Here is a 24,940-nt window from a genome sequence, read left to right as displayed (position 1 = left end):
AGGTTAGACCAGAGTATCTCAAAAGAAGCAGAATAGAATTAAAACTGTAATTTAATCCTTATCAGCAGTGCATGTAACTGAAGACAAAGCTATTTACAAACACCTAGCAGGAATTCTCTCTAGCAGAAAAAAAAGGAAGTATTTTGAGGAAAAAAGAAATTTCAAATAATAAGATTTCAAACCGGACAACACTGGGTAGCAAAATGAGAATTCAATTCTTTAATTCCAGTTAAAAGCCATGTATTAAGAATTTGCAAATGTTTAATAAGTTGTGTGAGTCTCAGCATATTTAAGTAATTTGCATAGAATATTCGGATCAAAGGATCCATGTGGGGGCCAATAAAGATCAGGCTGTTTTTTTATTCCACTGATACCATATATTACAAAACTTGATAAGATCAAGGTGCAGCCATGATATATGTACGGTAAATCTTATTAATAAACCTAGTTTTTTAAAACACCTATTCTAACAAAGGAGACTTAGGACCAACTTGGAATCTTATTTATACCCGTATCTTTTAAAACACCTACGGCTGATCAGTTCGTAGGACCCATCCTGGGTAATTGCTCTTTTAAAACACCTATGCTATAAATCTAGACATAGGACCAAGCAGGTATAATCATAAACAATTTAAATTGCACTTTTAAAACACCTACGTCAAAAAGCTAGACATAGGACCAAGCAAATATAACTCACCAATATTCGTCCTCACCAGGACATGCAGGCGTGTCGGGAATCCAGCTGCTTGAAACACGACACTCCTTTACTTTTGTTTTCAGGTGCCTCAGGGATCCCGCAGCATGAAACCTGGGCTTTGTTTACTGCACACGAGTGTTTCCTGAATCTCGCGACTTGAAGCAGGACACTCGGTAACTGGGACCCCCAAAAAAGTGGATCAACCAGATACTTCCTTTAATATGTCTGTCTCACTCACTCTGTCTCCTTTGCCATCCAGCCTCTTCTTACTCTTCTTTCTCTGTCCCCTTGTTCTGCAGCCCTTCCTCTTTGTTTCTGCTTCTCACTAATGCCTTTTTCTCTCAATCCCCCTCAACACTCAACCTGTTTTCCTCTGTAGTTGGCAGGAGCAGCGTAATATATCACCAGGCTATGTGGGTCTCTCATCTTACATGTGAACCTGATAGTTGTGGGAAAGACCAGCAGAACTATGAGCCTTGAATGCAGGGAGAGGGACCTCTATGGGTTGCAGCTGCCCGGCAGCGGTGGTAGCGGGAAAGAGGAGAATGTCAATGCTGTTCTAACTGCTTCTTAACCCAAATGAGGATTTTGCAAATGACCCACAGTTTGGGAACAGCTGCCTTAGAGGTTGCCTGGTGTCAGAAGTGCTAAATGTACATGCTACGAGGGGACAAACCCATTCCTGAGCAGGGAGTGGTCTAGTGGCACATCTAGAAATTTGTAAGGCGTCCTGGGCATTCTTTTGTTTTTTTTAAGGCATTATAATTTGGATTTGCAGGCAAGACAGGATGCAGTCTTTGGATAGAGAGTGTAGTCCATGGAATTTACTGTCCCACCCTTGTGAAGGTCACTGTTATGGTATTTGCCACTCATCTGAACTGCTCTGGAGGAACGCTAAGGAAGGAGACATGTGATCTTAGGTTTCTTTTCTTTTCTTTTCTTTAGTTCCTTCAGAGCAGTTCAGAACTAACCTAGTGTTTTGATTACAGAAAATGCTCTTCAGCTGCTGGTAGGAGTGCAAAACCCCCTCATCTGAACTGTTCTGGAGGAACTAATGGAAGAAAAATGATCAGGGAAGACCAAGTGTCTCCTTATGAAAGTTAAGAGGATATTTTCAGAATATTGCATAGTCAGAATATTGGCATTTACACACATATTAGGGGATATCTCATTCAAGACATTTATGTTTGCAGTGAGTTTGTAATTGTGAACATCCAAAGCCCAATCTTGAAAGCAATTGAAATGGGCAGTAGAGGCTCTTGTCCATTTAAATCCCCTGGGACTACCTGACCCCCCAAATTAATTGGCACTAAAGCAGGCACTACCACTGAATATTGCCTCTGACTGCTCACAAAAAAAGTGGGCAGGTCAGAGGGTGGCATTTCGGAGGAGCCCAGGGTTTCGCATTTACCAGCTGGCTCTCAGAGGACATGAGCTACTGAGTATTGGGCTGGCACCCACATTGCTTTAAAAAGAATTATTTTTTGAGCCCCCTCCCACCCTCCTGACAAAGCTCCCTCTGTTACAAGAAATTCTACCCACTTCTCCAGCAATTAATATGTTGGAAGAAATGATTTATTTTGGGGAAATAGCTCTAGAGCAACTCGCCACTGCTTATAATTTAAGAGCAGGTGCTGTATTTATAAGTTTTAGGATATTAATTTCTCCACCAATCACCAAAGGTGATAATTGCAATAAATTAAATAAATTAAATATATATATATATATATATATTCAGAACACAAAGAGACCATATTTTTAGCTTCAAAAAGATTGATTTAATATACAATTGCACACGAGAGGTAGGTTTTAAAAGGGATCTTAGAACAGATAATCTGTGCGTAAAATAGAACAAAGTAGCAGGTAGATCAAAAGTTATGTTACTTACAAGTCCTTGTTACACAGTATGAACAGCATTAGGTAAGCACATGTTTTAGGAGCAAGGCATCAGCGGACCCCAAAGAGAGCAGCAGTTTCCAAGAGAGGCAGGTTTCCAGAGGAGGCAGGTCCCAAGAGAGGCAGGTTCCAAGAGGAGCAGGTTCCAAGAGAGGCAGGTCCCAAGAGAGCGAGCTGGGCTGTTTCCAGGCCTTTTATAATGTTAGCAGAGAAGCATGGTGTGTGCATGTCTTGGATATTTTGCAAGGCATTATGGTTAATGTAGTCTCATGCCTGCACACGACCCCTGAGTCCTGGTATGACATCACGAGACTTACAGTCTGGATTTTGCTGGCAAGTGTCTTTTGATGTCCTGTTCAGTCTCTTGGGCAGATACACATTACAAGTCCTTCCTTTCTGCACATGTCTGGAAGCTGATGGGAGGGGCAGGTATACCTTTGACAAGCAAATGTCCTGTTTATGCTTCCTCTGAGTCCTTTGTTTTATTCAGGTGCCCACCTTAGTCCATCTTTTGTTAGGTGGGAGGGCAGAGGAAGCTCTTTTGTGTTTGTTAAGTGTGTGTAGTTAAAAAGGAATGGAGAGAGAGAGGCTTGAAATGAAACTATTCTCCAAAAGCTGCACAAACATATATATTCAAAAGATACACAAATATATTGGTGTATATATAATCCAGCAAACATGCTACATATTTCAGTAATAAACTGATACCATTACACCTCCTTTCCTTCTCTTTCCCTGGGTCTACATCTATCCCAGAGTAGGAACGCAGCCTCCTCGCAGCCGCCTTTGTTTAAGTATGTTGTTTTGCATAGCTGTAAAATTAAGGATCATACTCTTATTTTTTTTTATTCAACAGATGATGGATTTAGGAATAATAGTGAAAGAGTGAGAAAGTGCAATAAACAGCAATGGAAACACCGAGACCCCTCCAGAGACAGCATCGATCCTTCAGCTGACTGTCAGGGAGGTAGCAGTAGCATAATACCGAGCAGTGTGAAAGCAGAAGCCCAGACAGGAGAAAAATTAGACAGAGAAAAGAGAAGCCACGTAAGCAGGCTTAGGACTGAAATTAATGACTGTGAAAGTACTAACAAAACTAACCTATCTGGATACTGTGAAAAACCATTTAAAAGTTCTGAATGTGAAAATTCTGTCGGTGAGAAAAGGAACGTAAAATTGCATAAAATGGTTCGTATGGGACATAAACTATTTAAATGTTTTCATTGTGATAAATGTTTCAAAAGCAAACACTGTGTGCAATTGCCTGAAATAACTCACACAGGAAACAAGCCATTTAACTATTGTAAATGTGATAGTGTCAGTCAAAAAAGGAGCCTGCAACTAGCTCACACAGTACACAAACAATTTAAATGTTCCAAATGTGATAAATATGTAAGGAAAACCACAGTGAAAGTGCATCAAGGGTCTGATACAGGAAAGCAACCATTTAACTGTTCAGAATGTGATAAATGTTTTAGATGGAAATCTCAGCTGACAGTTCATGAAAGGACTCATACAGGAGAAAAACCTTTTCAGTGTTCACAATGTGATAAATGTTTCAAAAGGATATCTGAGCTCAAACAGCATGAAAGGGTTCATACAGGAGAGAAACCATGTAAGTGTTCAGAATGTGATAAAGGTTTCAAAAGCATGTCTGAGCTCAAACAGCATGAAAGGGTTCATACAGGAAAGAAACCATTTAAATGTTCAGAATGTGATAAATGTTTCAAAAGGCTATCTGAGCTCAAACTGCATGAAAGGGGTCATACAGGAGAGAAACCATTTAAATGTTCAGTATGTGACAAATGGTTCAGAACCAAGGCCGAGCTGAAAAGTCATGAAGGGACTCATACAAGAGCGAAACCATTTAAATGTACAGAATGTGATAAATGTTTCAAAAGGCTACCTGAGCTCAAACAACATCAAAGGGTTCACACAGGAGAGAAACTATTTAAGTGTTCAGAATGTGATAAATGTTTCATAAAGAAATCACTTGTAAAACTTCACTATTTCACCCATACAGGAGAGAAACCATTTAAATGTTCAGAATGTGGTAAATGTTTCATAACTAAGAATGGTATGAACGTTCATGAAAACATTCATAGAGGAGAGAAACCATTTCAATGTTCAGTATGTGATAAATGGTTCAGAACCAAGGGTGAGTTGAAAAGTCACGAAAAGACTCATACAAGAGAGAAACCATTTAACTGTACAGAATGTGATAAATGTTTCAAAAGGATATCTGAGCTCAAACAGCATCAAAGGGTTCATACAGGAGAAGAACCATTTAAATGTACAGAATGTGAAAAAGGTTTCAAAAACATATCTGACCTGAAACGGCATGAAAGGGTTCATACAGGAGAGGAACCATTTAAATGTACAGAATGTGATAAAGGTTTCAAAGCCATGCCTGATTTGAAACAGCACATAAGGATTCATACAGGAGAAAAACCATTTCAGTGTTCAGAATGTGATAAATGTTTTGCAAGGAAATCAACCTTAAAACGTCATAAGTTGACCCATACAGGAGAGAAACCATTTAAATGTACAGAATGTGATAAATGTTTCAAAAGTATGCCTGATGTCAAACAGCATGAAAGGATTCATATAGGAGAGAAACCATTTAAATGTTCAAAATGTGGTAAATGTTTCAAAAGCATGTCTGAGCTCAAACGGCATGAAAGGATTCATACAAGAGAGAAAACAGTTCACTGTGTAGAGAAACCATTTAAGTGTTCAGAATGTGATAAATGTTTCACAAGGAAATCACATGTAAAACTTCACAACTTGACCCATACAGGAGAGAAACCATTTAAATGTACAGAATGTGATAAATGTTTCAAAAGTATGCCTGAGCTCAAACAGCATGAAAGGGTTCATACAAGAGAGAAACCATATAAATGTACAGAATGTGATAAATGTTTCAAAAGTATGCCTGAGCTCAAACGGCATGAAAGGATTCATACAAGAGAGAAAGCATTTCACTGATAGTTCAAAAAAGGACTCCTACGTGAGAGAAACCATTTCAGCATTAAGAATGTGATAAATCTATCATCTATGGCTCCTTTTTTCCTTATCTCAGCACTCAACTGTGGAACGGGCTGCCTTGGGAGATCAAAATCATTTCAGATCATCCGACCTTTAAGAAACGTCTCAAGACCTTCCTTTTTGGCAGAGCGTTTACCACGAGTCCTGCAGGAGCTGCAGCCTTTTAGCCCAGTATCCTGCTTCCAGCAGTGGCCAATTCAGGTCACAAGAACCTGGCAGAAACCCAATTAGTAGCACCATTCCATGCTACCAGTCTCAGGGCAAGCAGTGGCTTCCCCCATGTCCATCTTAATAGACTATGGACTTTTCCTCCAGGAACTTGTCCAAACCTTTTAAACCCAGATTAGCTAACCGCTGTTACCACATTCTGAACACCATACTTAAAGTAATCCCTTGTTCACTGGAATACATAATATGATATTGAATGATTAGCAAAGGATAACATACTGGGAAACAAAATGCACTCTTGAAATGTGTGTGAAGAAAAAAATAGTAAAAGAAACGAACCCACTTCAATAAAGTATAAGGAGAGTGAAACACAAAAAAGATTAAAAACAGATAGTGATCAATAAGAGGCCATAGTAGGGTGCTCGGACAAAAAAAAAAGGAAAGGTATGTCAATGGAATAGATTACCAGTGCTACGTTGAAGGCAAAGAAATGGGGGTTATTAGGATATAGAATGCATTCAGAGATAACAGCCATGTGGCTAGGGAGTGCATAAAAGAATGGATGCATAAGCGACCTTTGATCCATGGTAAATGCGTAGATAATTATCCTGTATTATATAAGAAAGCGGGTAATAGTCAGGCGTAAGGTAGTGTACAGAGCCCAGGGATGTAGCACAGTGAACTATCAGCAAACACAAGTAAATCATCTACATATTGTACCAGAATGGAGGGATCGGGTCCTTATAAATCCCTCAAAGCCTGGGAAAAGCGTTCAGGACCCTTGGTTTTTGTACACCATCCTACTACATAATGCAAAAGTAGTCAGTTATTTTTGGTCTGGTCAATTAATTTGTCCCTTATTGCAGCTTTCCATCTATTAGGACACTATTCAACATTTCCAATTATTTACAATGTCAGAGCATATTCGTACCTGTGTAAGAGGTTCTATACCTTATTTCAGCACACAAAGCAAAATAAAAATCACAATCAGGCTTATTTTCGAAAGTGATCGCCAGCCATTTCCCGACATAAATCGGGAGATGGCCGGCGATTTCTTAAAAGCGGCGAAATCGGTATAATCAAAAGCGGCGTTTTTGACAGAATCGCCGCTTTCCCGTCGCCTCGCCAGCGAAAGTTCAAGGGGGGGGTGTCGGCGGCTTAGCGAAGGCGGGGCATGGGTGAGCATGAGCGTGGCTACCAGATGGCCAGCTTTCGCGGATAATGGGACAAAAAAAAGCGGCGTTAAGCAGTATTTCGCCGGGTTTACTTGGTCCTTTTATTTTCACGACCAAGCCTCAAAAAGGTGCCCCAACTCACCAGATGACCACCGGAAGGAATTGGGGATGACCTCCCCGTACTCCCCCAGTGGTCACCAACCCCCTCCCACCCTAAAAAACACAATTATAAACATATTTTTCCAGCCTCAAATGCCGTACCCACCTCCATGACAGCAGAATGTGTTCTATCCTCTGACAGCCATTCCCTGGTTGTGATGTGGCTCTCAGGTGAGTGTGACACCTTTTCTGTTAGGTGCACTGCAGAGTCAAATCAGCAATGCATTGTGGTGGGTGTAGGGTAGTGGGCTCTACTCCCATGGTGCTTTTCCCCCTGCTAACTGGGTCAGAGTGTGCCCCGTTTTGTTTCCGGTAGTCCATGAGGTAGTGGCCATTTTTGTAAGTCAGTTTTAGATCCCTTTCATGTGTTACCCACGTTAGAGAACTTATGTTATTACCTTGAATGTTGCTGAAAGAGGGCATTGTAGACCATTCTGCCAGCTCTGACCTACTGCTAATCTCAGTACCAGGGAAATTCTTTGCCAGTGGGGCACAACCTCTGATCTGCAGTTAACTGTGAGTAAATGTGCTTATTAGGCCCATCCCCCCCCCCTACCTGTAACCCTTGTGCTGGTAATGGGAGCCCTCCAAAACCCACTGTACCCACATGTAGTTGCCCCCTTCACCCCTAAGAGCTACGATAGTGTTGTACATTTGTGGGTAGTGGGTTTTGGGGGTGGGTGGGTTGGGGGGCTCAGCCCCCAAAGTAAGGGAGCTATGCATGTGGGAGCTTTTTCTGAAGTCCACCGCACTGACCCCTAGGGTGCCCAGTTGGTGTCCTGGCATGTGAGGGGGACCAGTGCACTACAAATGCTGGCTCCTCCCACGACCAAATGCCTTGGATTTCGCCGGGTTTGAGATGGCCGGCATTTTATTTCCATTATCGCTGAAAAACAAAACCGGCGATCTCAAACCCGGCGATCTCTGGCATTTGGCCAGGCTAAACCATATTATTGAAAGAAAAGATGGCCGGCCATCTTTTTTGATAATACGGTTCCGGCCAGCCGGCGAACTATTTGGCCGGCGACGTTCGATTATGCCCCTCAATATAACGTAAAATTAGCTCCAGGGGATAAATGTCAATGTGATAGTACCCTTGGGACTTCCATCGATGGTAAAAGATAATTTAATAAGATTTTTGACATGGAATGTAGGAGGTGTCTCTACCCCAATTAAAAGGGCTAAGATCTTAGCGGCCTTAAATAGGCTCAAGGCAGATGTGATATGCTTGCAGGAAACCCGCTTAACCCCAGAGGAACATCAAAAGTTAAAACGTAGCTGGGTGGGAGAAGTACACACGGCCTCGGCAGAGGGAAGGAAGAGAGGCATAGCCATTTTAATCAGGAAGAGTCTGGTGGCCAAATCACAGCTAATAGAAAGCAACCCCCAGGGGAGGTTTGTCACAATCCATTTATGGTTGCATCATAAAGAATACTTAGTGGTGGGGTATATGGACCGAATCTGTACGAGAGGACATTTTATGCTAAAATAGTGCAGTCCTGCCTCCTCTATAGATCACTGCTGTTATTACTGTTAGGAGACTTCAATCTGGTAGCAGATCCCTTATTAGACTGCTCAGCCCCAAGACGAGCAATTCGGGGTGGACAAAGTAAACGAGCTTTAAACCAATTTATGCAATCACTTCATGCAGTAGATGCGTGGAGGACATTAAACCCGGATGGGAGGGAGTATACACATATGTCCAGAGCACATGGTACATTCTCCCGAACAGATTATATATATTAGTGGATAGGAAGATTTTTTCGCAAGTGAGATCGGCGGAGATTGGCCCTGAAGAAATAACAGATCATGCAATGGTATGGGTAGATTTGAGGGTCCCCGGCACTGATCAAAGAGCTGCAGGTTGGCACTTCCTATCTTATTTAGCAACAAATAAAGAATTCCAACAATATATTCAAGGTAGATGGGCAGAATATGCAGAATTCTACTCAGAGTACAAGGATCGCCCCGCCATAGTCTGGCAAGCGGCAAAGGCAGTCATAAGAGGCGATATAATTGCTTACCTGGCTAGGAGAGAATGCAGAATGTCCGGGGCCATTATTAACTTAGAAAAAAACTTCCAAAAAGCAAAATGTAGATTTCTTCATTCCCCTAGTAAGTACCTTAAAGAACAAATGCAATCGGCACAAATAGCGTTAAATTCTCTGCTCCATGAGAGAGCGACTAGAGCACTAATATTCAGGAAGTATAAATTTCAAAGATTCGGCAATAAAACTGGGACACTACTGGCTCATATAGTTAAAAACCAGGGAGGAAGTCAAGTGATTACAGCAGTAAAAGACCAAGGAGGAAAGCTCCAACATGAGAAAGAAAAGGTGGACCAGGTCTTTCAGGATTTTTTTAGCACCATGTACAAGCCGAGACAGGCACCGAACATGGCGAAGATGCATGAATATCTACATCAGGCAGATATGGCCCAATTAACTGTTGAAGAAGTGGGGGATTTAAATAAACCTATTTCAGGGAAAGAGCTGCAAGAAATCATTAAATCTCTGCCCAATTATTCAGCTCCTGGGCCCGATGGCTATACAAATGAATTTTATAAAATGTTAGGTCCCACTGCAATAGCAGCATTACAAGACTATTATGAGGAGGCAGTGGAACTCCAAAGATTTCCTGATAATACAAATGAAGCCCTGATAACCTTAATTTTAAAACCTGGGAGACCAGACACCCAAGCAGACTCATACAGGCCAATTTCCCTGATCAACGTCGAAGTTAAAATTCTGCCATCAATATTAGGCCCCGAACAGGTGGGGTTTGTCCGGAATCGCCAATCACTGGTAAATGTGCGTTGTCTATTACTCGCAATGGGCCACTGTCAACAAGAGAAGACCAAGACAGCGCTGATCAGCCTCGATGCTGAGAAAGCGTTTGATAGCGAAGATTGGAAATACTTATTTGCAGTGTTACGCTATTCTGGACTTAAGGGTTGGGCCTATCAGGCTATCAGGACATTATATCTAAGTCCGATGGCCGCTGTGATGGTAAATGGAGAGCGTACCCGGCAGTTTCCTATATTACGAGGGACCCGACAGGGTTGCCCCCTTTCTCCTGCACTGTTCCTGTTGGCTATTGAACCATTACTGAGGACCTTAGCTAAGGAGGAAGGAATCGTGGGGGGAGAAAAGGTCAAAGTGTTGGCTTTTGCCGATGATTTACTGATTGTGACAGCACGCTCCAGTTCTTCAGTGAGGACACTAATCCAGAACACATCCCAATTTGGGGACCTATCAGGTTTTAAGGTAAACCTACAGAAATTTTGTATTATGCAGATATATTCCCCAGGGATGGTGCGGGGGGAGGAAGATGAGCATAAATTAAAGGGAGCGGTGGAAATTAAATATTTAGGAGTGAAAATCCCACAAGACTTACTTAAACTTTTTGACCGAAATATTCAAACTCTGTTAATAGAGACTAAAGCAAAACTGAACCTATGGCAGTCACTCCCCATCTCGCTCCTTGGACGTATTGCAATGTATAACATGATGATTATGCCTTATTGGCTATATGTTTTTCAAATGTTGCCACTATACCTCACCAATGCAGATGAAAAAAAGTTGAATTCAATACTCCAAAAATTTCTGTGGCAGGGAAAAAGACCGAGGTTATCACTGGACATGGTGTGTACTCCGACGGAATATGGAGGCCTGGGCCTAATGAGCATTAGATCAATATTAATAGCATGCACTACGAGACATTTAAATGACTGGTTTCGGGGAACCACTGACTTTTCTTCAACTCAGATTGAACTGAATTTATTCAAGCCTTACCTCTTTAGTAGTTCTCTTCATGGATTGAAATGTCAGATATCATCAGCTTTGGGAGTTTCACATATCTTACCCACTGCACAAAAGACTTGGAAATGGTTATGTAAATTGCACCACTGCTCCTACCGAGTTACTCCCTTTTTATCAATATGTGGCAATCCAGCATTTCCGCCAGGCAATCTCTATGAAGTATTTGACAAATGGAAAGCCCACGGAATAACATATTTGCAGCATATAATTACTGAGGCAGGGAAATTGAGACCATACACAACCTTACAAGGCTTGAAGCTTTTTGGTCCAAAAGATTACCTTCACTGTTGGCAATTAAATCATTATGTGTCCAGTTTGCCATGGGAGGCACTAGCAGAGGATATCCAGGAGGAACTGGCCTCGGTCCTCTCTTTGAACTCGCAACAGAAAGTGCTTTTATCGTACCATCATAGACATACCAAGGACACTAAATCTGAGTTGGACTTTGCTAAATATGCCAAAGTTTGGGGAAAAGACTTATCAACACAGATACCAACAAGCGTGTTTCTGGAACATGTATTAACTTTACGGCGGATGACCCCCTGGGCAGCGTGCTGGGAACTCCAGTATCGGTTTGCGTTAAGGCTTCATGTTCCGCCCCGTAGGGCATTCCACATGGGCTTGTCTCCTGAAGGGGCATGCCCAAAATGTGGAGGAAGTGGGGCGACACTGGGACACATGTTTTGGAACTGCCCGAAAGTCGCGAAGTTCTGGACCAGCCTCCTTAATCAAACTATGAGCCTTTGGGATACAAAATGGATTTACTCACCCATGTTACTGTTTGGTAGGCCTGAGCGTGATACACCACGGCCTAAAGGTTATTCTGACTTTGTGAAACGGGCCATCCTGATGGCCCAGAAGTCCCTTCTAATTGACTGGTTAGATACAAAGGGACCCTCGATACAGATATGGGGAATGCAGATGGTATCTTTACTAAGAATGGAGCGATTATTCACCATGGACCGATCACAAACAAGAATTTGAACGGTTCCTGGATAGATGGAATCCGTTAAGAACTCTGCCTTCTGGAGCACAGAGCCAATTGTTGAATATATAGCTAAATGTTTCAAGATGTTAACTGATCTGTTATGTAACTAGACGGAGGGGAGGGGAGGGGAGGGGAGGGGTAGAGGGAAGGTAGGAGTGGGGTTAGGGAAGGGGGAAGAATAGGGAAGGGTACATATGATAACATATAACTGATGACGTACAGCATTATTGGAGATCTGCTCAAATTGTTTGTATTTGTTTTGTCATCAATAAAAGTGATTTAAACATAACATAAAATTTAACTTTTATGCTTCCCTCATTACATCTTGGAGTGTTTTAATTCTTTTTCCTGTCACTAAGAAAACAGGATGTGAACACTAAACTACACAGAAACAAGCAGACTTAATTTCCCTCAGAACTTTACATTTACATAAGTACATAAGTATTGCCATACTGGGAAAGACCAAAGGTCCGTCAAACCCAGCATCCTGTTTCCAACAGTGGCCAATCCAGGTCACAAATACCTGGCAAGATCCCCAAAAAGTACAAAATATTTTATACTGCATATCCCAGAAATAGTGGATTTTCCCCTAGTCCATTTAATAATGGTCTATGGACTTTTCCTTTAGGAAGCCGTCCAAACCTTTTTTAAACTCCGCTAAGCTAACCGCCTTTACCACATTCTCTGGCAACATAATTCCAGAGTTTAATTACACGTTGAGTGAAGAAACATTTTCTCCAATTCATTTTAAATTTACTACATTGTAGTTTTATCGCATGCCCCCAAGTCCTAGTATTTTTGTAAAGCGTAGACAGACGCTTCACATCTACCGGTTCAACTCCATTATTATTTTATAGGCCTCTATCATATCTCCCCTCAGCCGCCTTTTCTCCAAGCTGAAGAGCCCTAGCTGCTTTAGCCTTTCCTCATAGGGAAGTTGTCCCATCCCCTTTATCATTTTCGCCGCCCTTCTCTGCACCTTTTCTAATTCCACTGTATCTTTTTTGAGATGCGGCAACCAGAATTGAACACAATATTCGAGGTGCGGTCACACCATGGAGCGATTCAAAGGCATTATAACATCCTCATTTTTGTTTTCCATTCCTCTCCTAATAATACTTAAGATTCTATTTGCTTTCTTAGCCGCAGCAGCACACTGAGCAGAATGTTTCAACGTATCATCAAGGATGACACCTAGATCCCTTTCTTGGTCCGTGACTCCTAACGTGGAACCTTGCATGACGAAGCTATAATTCAGGTTCCACTTTCCCACATGCATCACTTTGCACTTGCTCACATTAGATGTCATCTGCCATTTAGACGCCCAGTCTCCCAGTCTCATAAAGTCCTCTTGTAATTTTTCACAATCCTCCCACAGTTTAACAACTTTGAACAACTTTGTGTTATCAGCGAATTTAATTACCTCACTAGTTACTCCCATCTTTAGGTCATTTATAAATATGTTAAAAAGCAGCGGTCCCAGCACAGACCCCTAGGGAACCCCACTAACTACCCTTCTCCATTGAGAATACTGACCATTTAACCTCCATTGAGAATACTGACCATTTAACCCTACTCTCTGTTTTCTATGTTTTAACCAGTTTTTAATCAACAATAGAACACTACCTCCTAGCCCATGACTCTCCAATTTTCTCTGGAGTCTTTCATGAGGTACTTTGTCAAACCCCTTCTGAAAATCCAGATACACCGGCTCACCTTTATCCACATGTTTGTTCACCCCTTCAAAGAAATGTAGTAGATTGGTGAGGCAAGATTTCCCTTCACTAAATTCATGTTGACTTTCCTGCTTATTTTCTAAAGAGAAGGGCGGCCATCTTCCGACACAAATCGGGAGATGGCCGGCCTTCTCTAAGTGCGGCCAAATCGGCTTAATCGAAAGCCGATTTTGGCCGCTTTCAACTGCTTCCGTTGCGGGGCCGGCCAAAGTTCAGGGGGGCATGTTGGCAGTGTACCGAAGGTGGGACGGGGGCGTGCTTAAGAGATGGCCGCCCTGGGTCAATAATGGAAAAAAGAAGGCTGGCCCTGACGAGAAATTGGCTGACTTTACTTGGTCCATTTATTTTTAGGACCAAGCCTCAAAAAAGTGCCCAAACTGACCAGGTGACTACCGAAGGGAATCGGGGATGACCTCCCCTGACTCCCCCAGTGGTCACTAACCCCCTCCCACCATAAAAAACAGACTTAAAAAACTTTTTTTGCCAGCCTCAAATGTCATACCCAGCTCCCTGACAGCAGTATGCAGGTCCCTGGAGCAGATTTATTTATTTATTTATTGCATTTGTATCCCACATTATCCCACCTTTTTGCAGGCTCAATGTGGCTTACAGAGTGTTGTTATGATGCAGTCATTACATGATCTTAGATACAGTCGATAATAAGCAAAGGTAAGTAATTTAGATGTGGGTGCTAGGTAGGTGTTGTAAGAGGTGTTTTAGATGCATCTGAGTAATTTGGGGAATAGTTAGTGAGGATGTCCTTAGTAGACTTTTTTGAAGAGATGTGTCTTCAAAGATTTGCAAAAGCTGGTTAGGTTGTCCATTTTTTTCAGGGCCATGGGTAGTGCGTTCCAGATCTGTGTGCTTTTGTACTCAAAAGTAGTAGTGTATGACTGTTTGTATTTAATTCCTTTGCAGCTGGGGAAGTTCAAATTGAGTGGGTGCAGTGCACTTCAGGCAGGCGGACCCAGGCCCATCCCCCCCCCATACCAGTTACACTTGTGGTGGGAAATGTGAGCCCTTCAAAACCCACCGAAACCCACTGTACCCAAATGTAGGTGCCCCCCTTCACCCCTTAGAGCTATGGTAGTGTTGGACATTTGTGGGTAGTGGGTTTTGTTGGGGGGGGGGTTGAGAGGCTCAGCACCCAAGGTAAGGGAGCTATGCACCTGGGACCTTTTTCTGAAGTCTACTGCAGTGCCCCCTAGGGTGCCCAGTTGGTGTCCTGGCATGTCAGGGGGACCAGTGCACTATGAATGCTTGCCCCTCCCACGACCAAATGCATTATATTTGGCCGGGTTTGAGATGGCCGCACTCGGTTTCCATTATCGCCGAAAACTGAGTGCAGCCATCTCTAATGTCGACCTAAATGTTGGAATTTGGCCGGCCTGGACCATATTATCGACACAAAAGATGGCCGCCCATCTTCTTCGATTGTACGGTTGGCTCCGCCCTCAGAGATGGCCGGCCTCGTTCGATTATGCCCCTCTTTGTCTCATTAATCCATGCTTTTGAATATGCTCTGTAATTTTGTTGTTAATAATAGTCTGTACCATTTTGCCCAGCACTGACGTCAGACTCACCGGTCTATAATTTCCCGGATCTCCTCTGCAACCTTTTTAAAAAATCGGCGTTACATTGGCCACCCTCCAATTTTCTGGTACTACGCTCGATTTTAAGGATAAATTACATATTACTAACAATAGCTCCGCAAGCTCATTTTTCAGTTCTATCATTACTCTGGGATGAATACCATCTGGTCCAGGAGATTTGCTACTCTTCAGTTTGTAGAAATGCCCCAGGTTTACAGAGAATTTATTAAGTTTCTCCGACTCATCAGCTTCGAATACCATTTCTGGCAACAGTATCCCACCCAAATCTTCCTCGGTGAAGACTGAAGCAAAGAATTCATTTAATCTCTCCGCTACGGCTTTGTCTTCCCTGATCGCCCCTTTTACTTCTTGGTCATCTAGCGGTCCAACCAATTCTTTTGCCAGCTTCCTGCTTTTAATATGCCTAAAAAAATTTTTACTATGTGTTTTTGCCTCCAACGCAATCTTTTTTTTTTTAAGTCCCTCTTAACCTTCCTTATTAGTGCTTTGCATTTTACTTGACATTCCTTATGTTGTTTCTTATTATTTTCAGTCGGTTCCTTCTTCCATTTTCTGAAGGATTTTCTTTTAGTTCTAATAGCTTCCTTCACCTCACTTTTTAACCATGCCAGCTGTCATTTGGTCTTCTGTCCTCCTTTTTTAATACGCGGAATATATTTGGTCTGGGCTTCCAGGATGGTATTTTTGAACAGCATCCACGCCTGATGTAAATTTTTGACCCTCACAGCCGCTTCTCTAATTTTTTTTTTCACTGTTCTTCTCATTTTATCATAGTCTCCTTTTTTAAAGTTAAGCACTAACGTATTTGATTTCCTATGTATACTTACTTCAAAGCTAATATCAAATCCGATCATATTATGATCACTGTTATCAAGCGGCCCCAGCACCATTACCTCCCGCACCAGATCATGTGCTCCACTAAGGACTAGGTCTAGAATTTTTCCTTCTTTCGTCGGCTCCTGTACCAGCTGCTCCATAAAGCTGTCCTTGATTTCATCAAGGAAGTTTACCTCCCTAGCGTGCCCCGATGTTAAATTTACCCAGTCAATATCGGGGTAATTGAAATCACCCATTATTATTGTGTTGCCCAGTTTGTTTGCATCCCTAATTTCCTTTAACATTTCTGCATCTGTCTGTTCATCGTGGCCAGGCAGATGGTAGTACATTCCTATCACTATCCTTTTCCCCTTTACACATGGAATTTCAAGAATGAGTGAGGCACTCCAACCCATTCCATAGCGGCAAACAAATACTCCCATTCCACCCTGTCAAAAATCTTTTCTGCATCAATGGACAGGGCAACGCTAGAGTGGAGGTAGGATTGAGCAATGTGGGAAAGTTGGAAAAAAAGTTGAGTGTTGTCTTGGATAAGATGTTCTGGCATAAAGCCCACCTGATTAGAGTGTATCATTTTCCCTATAACCTTCTTCAGTCTGTTTGATAGGATCTTAGTGTATATTTTATAATCCACATTAAGTAGAGATATAGGATGATAATTGTGTACCAAGAGAAGATTTTATTAGGTTTAGGGATTATTATGATATGATCACTGCCTCAGAGAAATGACTATTACCAACGGTCTCTGGTGACAGATTAAAGAGTTTAGACATGATAGTAGACAGTTCAGTTTCAAATAGTTTGTAAAATTCTGTTGGAATACCATTGGGCCCTGGTGTCTTACGTGTATTATTTCTTGGTTGGATATCTCTTGTTGAAGAGAATTAGAATCAAAGTCAGACCATTTAGGACCATGCAAGGAGGCTAAAAAATTATCTACTTGGGCAGAGGTACGGAAAGATTCTGATTGATATAGCTGAGAATCAAAGGATTGGAATGTCCTTGAATTGTTAGTCAAGGAGGAGGAGCTTTCATTCTCAGACAGCTATATAGCTGGAATTTGGACTTTAACATGCATTCGCTTTAGATAGTACGTTAGCATCTTATTACTTTTATTAGACTCGGCATAGTGCCTGAAATTACACTCAAAAATTTCATGCCGTGCCTTAGCACTAATATGTTTATTTAAGGTACTTTTTAATAGATCCAACTTATTGAGTTTCAATGGATCATCAGAAGCTATATATTTATTTTCTGCTTCCTTTATTTGTTTTTCTATATTTTTTATAATAGCATTAATCTGTTTAATCTTGTGAGCATTTAATGAAATCAATTCACCTCTAAGAGCTGCTTTAAATGATTTCTAAACTGTGAAAATGTTAACTTCTGGCAAGATATTAACTTTAAAAAATTATGCTATAAATTGCTTAATATGGGATATGACCTTTTCATCAGCTAGCAGGTTACTAGCCTGCTTATTTTCGAAGGAGAAGGGCGGCCATCTTCCGACACTAATCGGGAGATGGAGGCCCATCTCCTAATAGTGGCCAAGTCGGTATAATCGAAAGCCGATTTTGTTCGCCCTCAACTGCTTTCCGTCACAGGGCCGGCCAAACTTCAAGGGGGCATGTCGGCAGTGTACCAAAGACGGGACGGGGGCGTGGTTAACAGATGGCCGGCCTCAGCCGATAATGGAAAAAAGAAGACCGGCCATGACGAGCATTTGGCCGACTTTACTTGGTCCATTTATTTTCAGGACCAAGCCTCAAAAAGGTGCCCAAAGTGACAAGATGAGCACCGGAGGGAATCAAAGATGACCTCCCTTTACTCCACCAGTGGCCACCAACCCCCTCCCACCCTAAAAAAGAAAATTGAAAACATTTTTGTACCAGCCTCTATGCCAGCCTGAAATGTCATACCCAGCTCCATGACAGCAGTATGCAGGTCCCTGGAGCAGTTTTAGTGGGTGCAGTGCACTTCAGGTAGGCGGACCCAGGCCCATCTCCACCCTACCTGTTACACTAGTGGTGGTAAATGGGAGCCCTCCAAGACCCACCCAAAACCCACTGTACCCACATGTAGGTGCCCCCCTTCACCCATAAGGGCTATGGTAGTGGTGTACAGTTGTGGGGGAGTGGGTTTTTGGGGGGCTCAGCACCCAAGGGAAGGGAGCTGTGTACCTGGGAGCAATTTATGAAGTCCACTGTAGTGCCCCCTAGTATGCCAGGTTGGAGTCCTGGCATGTGAGGGTGACCAGTGCAGTACAAATGCTGGCTCCTCCCACGACCAAATGGCTTGGATTTGTCCGAGTTTGTGATGGCCGGCCTCGGTTTCCATTATCGGAGAAAACCGAGGCCGGCCAACTCTAAGGCCGGCCATCTCTTAGGTCGAACCAAATGTTGAGATTTGGTCGGCCCCGACCTTATTATCAAAACGAAAGATGGCAGCCCATCTTGTTTCGATAATACGGTCATGGACACCTCTTTACGGCGCCAGCCTTACAGATGGGCACCCATGTTCGATTATGCCCCTCTATGTAAACACCATACAGGCAAGCAGATACTTTCCAGAAACTAGGCAGTAATCGTCATTCTATGCGCGTAGATGATTACCACACAGTTAATACATGAGACCGCTAAGTCAATGGCTGGCAGTATGGTCTCAGACCCAAAATAGACTTGCGCCAATCTTGATTTTGCCGCACGTTCATTTTCACCAAAAATTTTAAAAAGGCCTTTTTTACAGTTGTGCTGAAAAAAATGCGTTGTAAAAAAATGAGGATGTTATAATGCCTTTGTATCGCTCCATTGTGCAACCGCACCTCGAATATTGTGTTCAATTCTGGTCACATCTCAAAAATGATATGGGGGAATTAGAAAAGGTACAGAGAAGGGCGATGAAAATGATAAAGGGGATGAGATGACTTCCCTATGAGGAAAGGCTGAAGCATCTAGAGCTCTTCAGCTTGGAGAAAAGGCGACTGAGAGGAGATATGATAGAGGTCTACAAAATAATGAGTGGAGTTGAACGGGTAGATGTGAAGCGTCTGTTTACACTTTCCAAAAATACTAGGACTTGGAGGCAGGCGATGAAGCTACAATGTAGTAAATTTAAAACGAATCGGAGAAAATATTTCTTCACTCAAAGTGTAATTAAACTCTGGAATTCGTTGACAGAGAATGTAGTAAAAGCAGTTCACTTAGCGGGGTTTAAAAAAGTTTTAGATACCTTCCTAAATGAAAAGTCCATAAGCCATTATTAAAATGGACTTGGGGAAAATTCACTGCATATTTTTAGGATAAGCAGCATAAAACATATTGTACTCTTTTGGGATCTTGCCAGGTACTTGTAACCTGGATTGGCTACTGTTGGAAACAGGATGCTGGGCATGATGGAACTTTGGTCTGTCCCAGTACGGCAACAGTTATGTAGGATGGACATCTCCAGCATAAGGATGTCCTTTCTGGACATCTTTCCTGTTTGAAAATTGCTGTGAGATGGCCCTTTTTTTTTTTTTAATGTTATGAGCAGGATGTCCCAATTCTGACTTGGATGTTCTTTCGAAAATGCCCCACCATGAGTCAGAGTGGAAAATATCTCAGCCCCTACTAGAGGGCACCAAAGACAAAGACTTCTTAGAAGTGCAGGAGACAAGTACAATGGCACAAAAGGGGGAAAGGGAAATGGGACTTGATATACCGCCTTTCTGAGGTTTTTGCAACTACATTCAAAGCGGTTTGCATATATTCAGGTACTTATTTTGTACCAGGGGCAATGACGGGTTAGGTGACTTGCCCAGAGTCACAAGGAGATGCAGTGGGAATTGAGCTTAGTTCCCCAGGATCAAGGTCCACTGCACTAACCACTAGGCCACTCCTCCCCCTCTCCCCCCCTCCCCACACACACATACACAGCAGTGAGAGAAGGAGCCTCCTATTCAGGATACAAGTGATACATTGAACTATCAGGCAAGTGCTGTCATTTACCCCCTATGTCTGAGACCTCCATACATTGCCCATGAGTCAGTTGTCAGGTCCTATAAACCCCTAGGATTAGGCTTCTTTGTCAGAGAGAGTTTTATGTTATTTTGGAGTCTCTTTGGGTGGAAGATGAAAGCCAGAGATCTGTTTCCAGGGCAAGAGACGATGGGAATCTGACTGCTGGATGGCTTGTTAAGGTCTGAAAGCTGCAGAAAGAGGTCTGGGTGTCTACAGCCACTCCCAGTACAGGCCGACCAAAACTAGTGGTTTTGATTGCTACCGAAACCAAATCCACAGCCCAAATCCAATGCTCAGTTTTGGCTAAAACCAAGGCCCTTCCCAACCACTGTCAGCCCACCCCCCCCTTCCATGCCAGTCTCCTCCTCCCCGCCCCCTTCCGACAGAAAACCCATTCCCTCCTAGGCCCTACCCAGGCCTCCCTTCTAAAGCCCTAGCAGTCTACTGGCCTCTTTGGGGTAGTAGCATGCTGAGTTGCTCCTGCCCCCGCTGGATGTGTTGTCAAAATGTGGCTGACACTGCCGCAGGAGTATCCATTGTGCATTAATGTACAGAATACTAACAGTTATGTGCATAAGTGTACACCTACCCGTGAAAGTACCAACAGGGGACTAAGTACTATTCTGTGACAGCGTAAGTGCCATAGCGTGTAATTGCAAGGAGGGGTACACATGGGTAGGACATGGGCATTATTCTGCCTCCATATTCATGGAGGCAGTTTTGCTTGTTGTTATATGTACATATTGAACATTGCTTACAGAAAGGTTTAGTCCTGTGTCTTTAAATAGGATAGGACTACAGATTGATGTCATTTTGTTCTCTGTGATTTTGATTCTTTCTGAGCACGTCCCTATTGACTCTGTGTATGCTGGATATATGGTTAGCCTGCTTCTCTTTTCAGAACTCTAAACTGGCTTGCTGTACCTTGTTGCATACTTCCTCTTCAAGCTACTGTAAAATAAAAAACAGTTTTTACCAGTTTTATTTATTTATGTGTTACATTTGTATCCCACCTTTTCCCACTTATTAGCAGTCTCAAAGTGGCTTACATAGTTCCGGAGAGGTGGTTACAGACTCCGGTGTGAACAAATACAGTATAGGGGTACTATTACAGCGACAAGTACAGTAAAGAAGTATTGGTAAATAGGTTGGGGTGATTCAGACAAAATGTTTGGGTGTGATCATGCGTCGGGGTTGAAAACTGTCGTTTCCTGATTAAAATGCCATATTTCATTATTCGGTGTTTATGTCAGACTAGTAAAAAAGGCCCGTTTCTGACACAAATGAAACGGGCGCTAGCAAGGTTTTCCTCGGAGTGTATATGTTTGAGAGAGTGTATGTGAGAGACTGTGTGTGAGAGAGAGAGTGAATGTGCGAGTGTGTATGTGTGAGAGAGAGTGAGTCTGGGTGTGAGTGTGTCTGTGAGAGAGAGAGAGTGTGTGTGAGAGAGAGTGTGTGTGTGAGAATGAGAGTGTATGCAAGTGCGTATGTGAGACACAGTGTATGAGAGAGAGTGTGTTTCACACAGATACAGTGTGTGCGAGAGAGAGTGTGTGTGTGAGACACAGACTCTCTGTGAAACTGAGTGTATGAGACCAAGAGAGTGTGTGAGTGACTGTGTGACACATAAAGAGTGAATGTGGTACAGTGTGAGACATAGAGTGTGTGAGAGTGAGAGAGAGAAAGACATTGACTGTGAGAGAGAGTGTGTGAGAGAGAGAGAGTGTGTGTGTGACAGAGATACCTCCCCCCCTCTCTGGTGTCAGGCCCCCCCTCTCTCTCTCTGGTGTCCGAGTGTTACTGTGCAGGACGCTGAGCTCTGGCTGTGCTTTAAGGAACTGACCAATCCTATTTAATAGAATGCACCTCCAACATTCTGAAGCCGAGAAACCTCGTGTGGTTGGTCACTTCTGCGTGTGACGAACCCGGAAGTACGTGATGTCAATTGAGGAGATGGATACAGAGAGCAGGAATACCTCAGCCATGCAGTCAGCTTCAGAATGTTGGAGGTGCATTTTATTATATAGGATACTTTGGGGTATGCCTTCTTGAACAGGTGAGTTTTTAGGTTTTTTTTTCGGAATTCCAGATGATTATTTGTAGATTTCAGGCATTTTGGTAGAGAATTCCAGAGCTGTGTACATATGTAAGAGAAACTTGATGCGTATATTGATTTATACTTCAGGCTTTTACAACTTGGGAAGTGAAGAGTTAACTATGTTCTGGCAGATTCAATTGTGTTTTTAACTGGTAACTGGATTAGTTCAGACATATAGCTCGGGGCTAGACCATGTGTTATTCTGTGAACAAAGGTACAAATCTTGAAAGCGATACATTCCTTGATTGGTAGCCAGTGTAGTCCCCCCCCCCCCCCCCCCCCCCCCCCGGAGGGGTTTTGCGTTCAAATTTTGATTTTCTATAGAAAAGCCTGGCTGCCGTATTCTGAGCAGTCTGTAGTTTCCTTAGGATTTGTTCCCTGCAACCTGCATATACTCCATTGAAGTAATCGACATGTGTTAATACCATTGTTTGAATCATGTTGTGAAAAGTTTCCCATGGGAAGAACTGTTTTACCCATTTGAGTTTCTTTGTAATGGCGGTGGCTTGGTTCTTTAGCGTTAGGTTGCTGTCAATAATAATGCCGAGTTTAAAAGTATTCACAGCATCTACTCTCTCAGCTTGTTGCTGACACCTCCCAGCTCCCCTTATATACAGGGAGAGCTGGTAAAGACCAGACTCCCAGTTCTACAAGGCAGAAACTCTTGTCCAGCACATCTAACTGTAAGTTATTTTGGTTTGTTTGAATTTGCATTGAAGAAGATTTTGGTTCTCTGTTTTTACAGTGATATTCTATTCTCTGGTGAAGTACATGCTAATCTCCTGAGGAGAGAGAGAGAGCACAACAAGTGCAGTTCCCCCTTATACGCAAAACTTACAGAATACTGTAAGTTATAAGCGACCATCTACACTAGGTTTATGGCTGGTGAAACTGCAGGTGCGTAATGCAAAGTGTGCTGATGCCAGCTTACTATTCTATAACACCAAACAAAACTTTAATGACCTGCATTGCATGCAAAATGACGCATTACTGTAAACGGTATTATATACAGTGATTTGAACTAACCCACCAGCAATACGAAAACTCCATGGCTAAGTCAAAGAGCACCACGTTCATCAGTGAAACACATCCTCCTAATAACAGAAGCCCCACCCCTCCACTCCCACCAGCTCTTTCAACAACACATAAGTACATAAGAATTGCAATACTGGGAAAGACCAAAGGTCCGTCAAGCCCAGCATCCTGTTTCCAACAGTGGCCAATCCAGGTCACAAATACCTGGCAAGATCCCAAAAATGTACAAAACATTTTATACTGCTTATCCCAGAAATAGTGGATTTTCCCCTAGTCCATTTAATAATGGTCTATGGACTTTTCTTTTAGGAAGCCGTCCAAACCTTTTTTAAAACTCCGCTAAGCTGACCACCTTTACCACATTCTCTGGCAACGAATTCCAGAGTTTAATTACACTTTGAGTGAAGAAACATTTTCTCCAATTCGTTTTAAATTTACTACATTGTAGCTTCATCGCATGCCCCCTAGTCCTATTATTTTTGGAAAGCGTAGACACTTCACATCTACCTGTTCAACTCCACTCATTATTTTATAGACCTCTATCCTATCACCCCTCAGCCGCCTTTTCTCCAAGCTGAAGAGCCCTAGCTGCTTTAGCCTTTCCTCATAGGGAAGTCGTCCCATCCCCTTTATCATTTTTGTCGCCCTTCTCTGCACCTTTTCTAATTCCACTATATCTTTTTTGAGATGAGGCGACCAGAATTGAACACAATATTCGAGGTGCGGTCGCACCATGGAACGATACAAAGGCATTATAACATCTTCATTTTTGTTTTCCATTCCTTTCCTAATAATACCTAACATTCTATTTGCTTTCTTAGCCACAGCAGCACACTGAGCAGAAGGTTTCAACGTATCATCAACGATGACACCTAGATCCCTTTCTTGGTCCGTGACTCCTAACGTGGAACCTTGCTTGACGTAGCTGTAATTCAGGTTTCTCTTTCCCACATGCATCACTTTGCACTTGCTCACATTAAACGTCATCTGCCATTTAGACACCCAGTTTCCCAGTCTCGTAAGGTCCTCTTGTAATTTTTCACAATCCTCCCTCGATTTAACGACTTTGAATAACTTTCAAGCTCATTTTCAAAGCACTTAGCCTCCCAAAGTTCCATAGAAAACTATGGAACTTAGCCTCCCAAAGTGCTTTGAAAATATGCCTATTTGTGTCATCAGCAAATTTAATTATCACACAGATTTCTCAACACCTTGACACTTGAGGATGAAAGGTTTCACAAGCCTGATCCTAAACCCCAGGACACCCACCTCCACCAGGTGCTCCTCCATCTCCACAGGCCGCTTACACTATCCAAAGTAGGAAAACAGACAGTGGGAGGAGGAGGAGAGAAGATGAAGACCTCTTATCCCACCAGTGATGAATTCCTGAATGGTCCCTAGTGACCTTAGTAAATGTGTGCAAATTTTAAACTTGTTACAGAAAGGTCAGTCTGTTCAGACACTCAGTGTGAATACAGATGTTACAATCGGAAGGCCTGTTATGAAAAAAGCACATGTAAAGGATACACCAAAGATCAGACAATATTAAATTAAGAAACAGATTTTAAGTCTCAAAACATGTGAAGTGAATGTCTTATTTTCTGTAATATGAAAAAGCAAAGCCCGTTAAATCAAAATATTTGCTTACTCTTGGTGAGGTCATTCTGTAAT

General features: G+C 42.5%; 1 protein-coding gene across 1 annotated transcript in view; it reads left to right on the top strand.

The window, feature by feature from the left end:
* The window catches only part of LOC115466870 (oocyte zinc finger protein XlCOF6-like), a 59,291-nt gene extending 53,525 nt beyond the window's left edge, over positions 1 to 5,766 (top strand). The window contains exon 3 of the mRNA XM_030198443.1: positions 3,450 to 5,766. Within this exon, the coding sequence (XP_030054303.1) occupies positions 3,450 to 5,581 (2,132 nt within the window). The 3' untranslated portion in view covers positions 5,582 to 5,766. The remainder of the gene's footprint in view (positions 1 to 3,449) is intronic.
* Positions 5,767 to 24,940: the final 19,174 nt, after the last annotated feature.

This window comes from Microcaecilia unicolor, chromosome 3 (assembly GCF_901765095.1).
Source record: "Microcaecilia unicolor chromosome 3, aMicUni1.1, whole genome shotgun sequence".
Lineage (NCBI taxonomy): Eukaryota > Metazoa > Chordata > Amphibia > Gymnophiona > Siphonopidae > Microcaecilia > Microcaecilia unicolor.
Note: the sequence above shows the minus strand (reverse complement) of the source record. Positions and strands in the feature narration are given on the sequence as shown.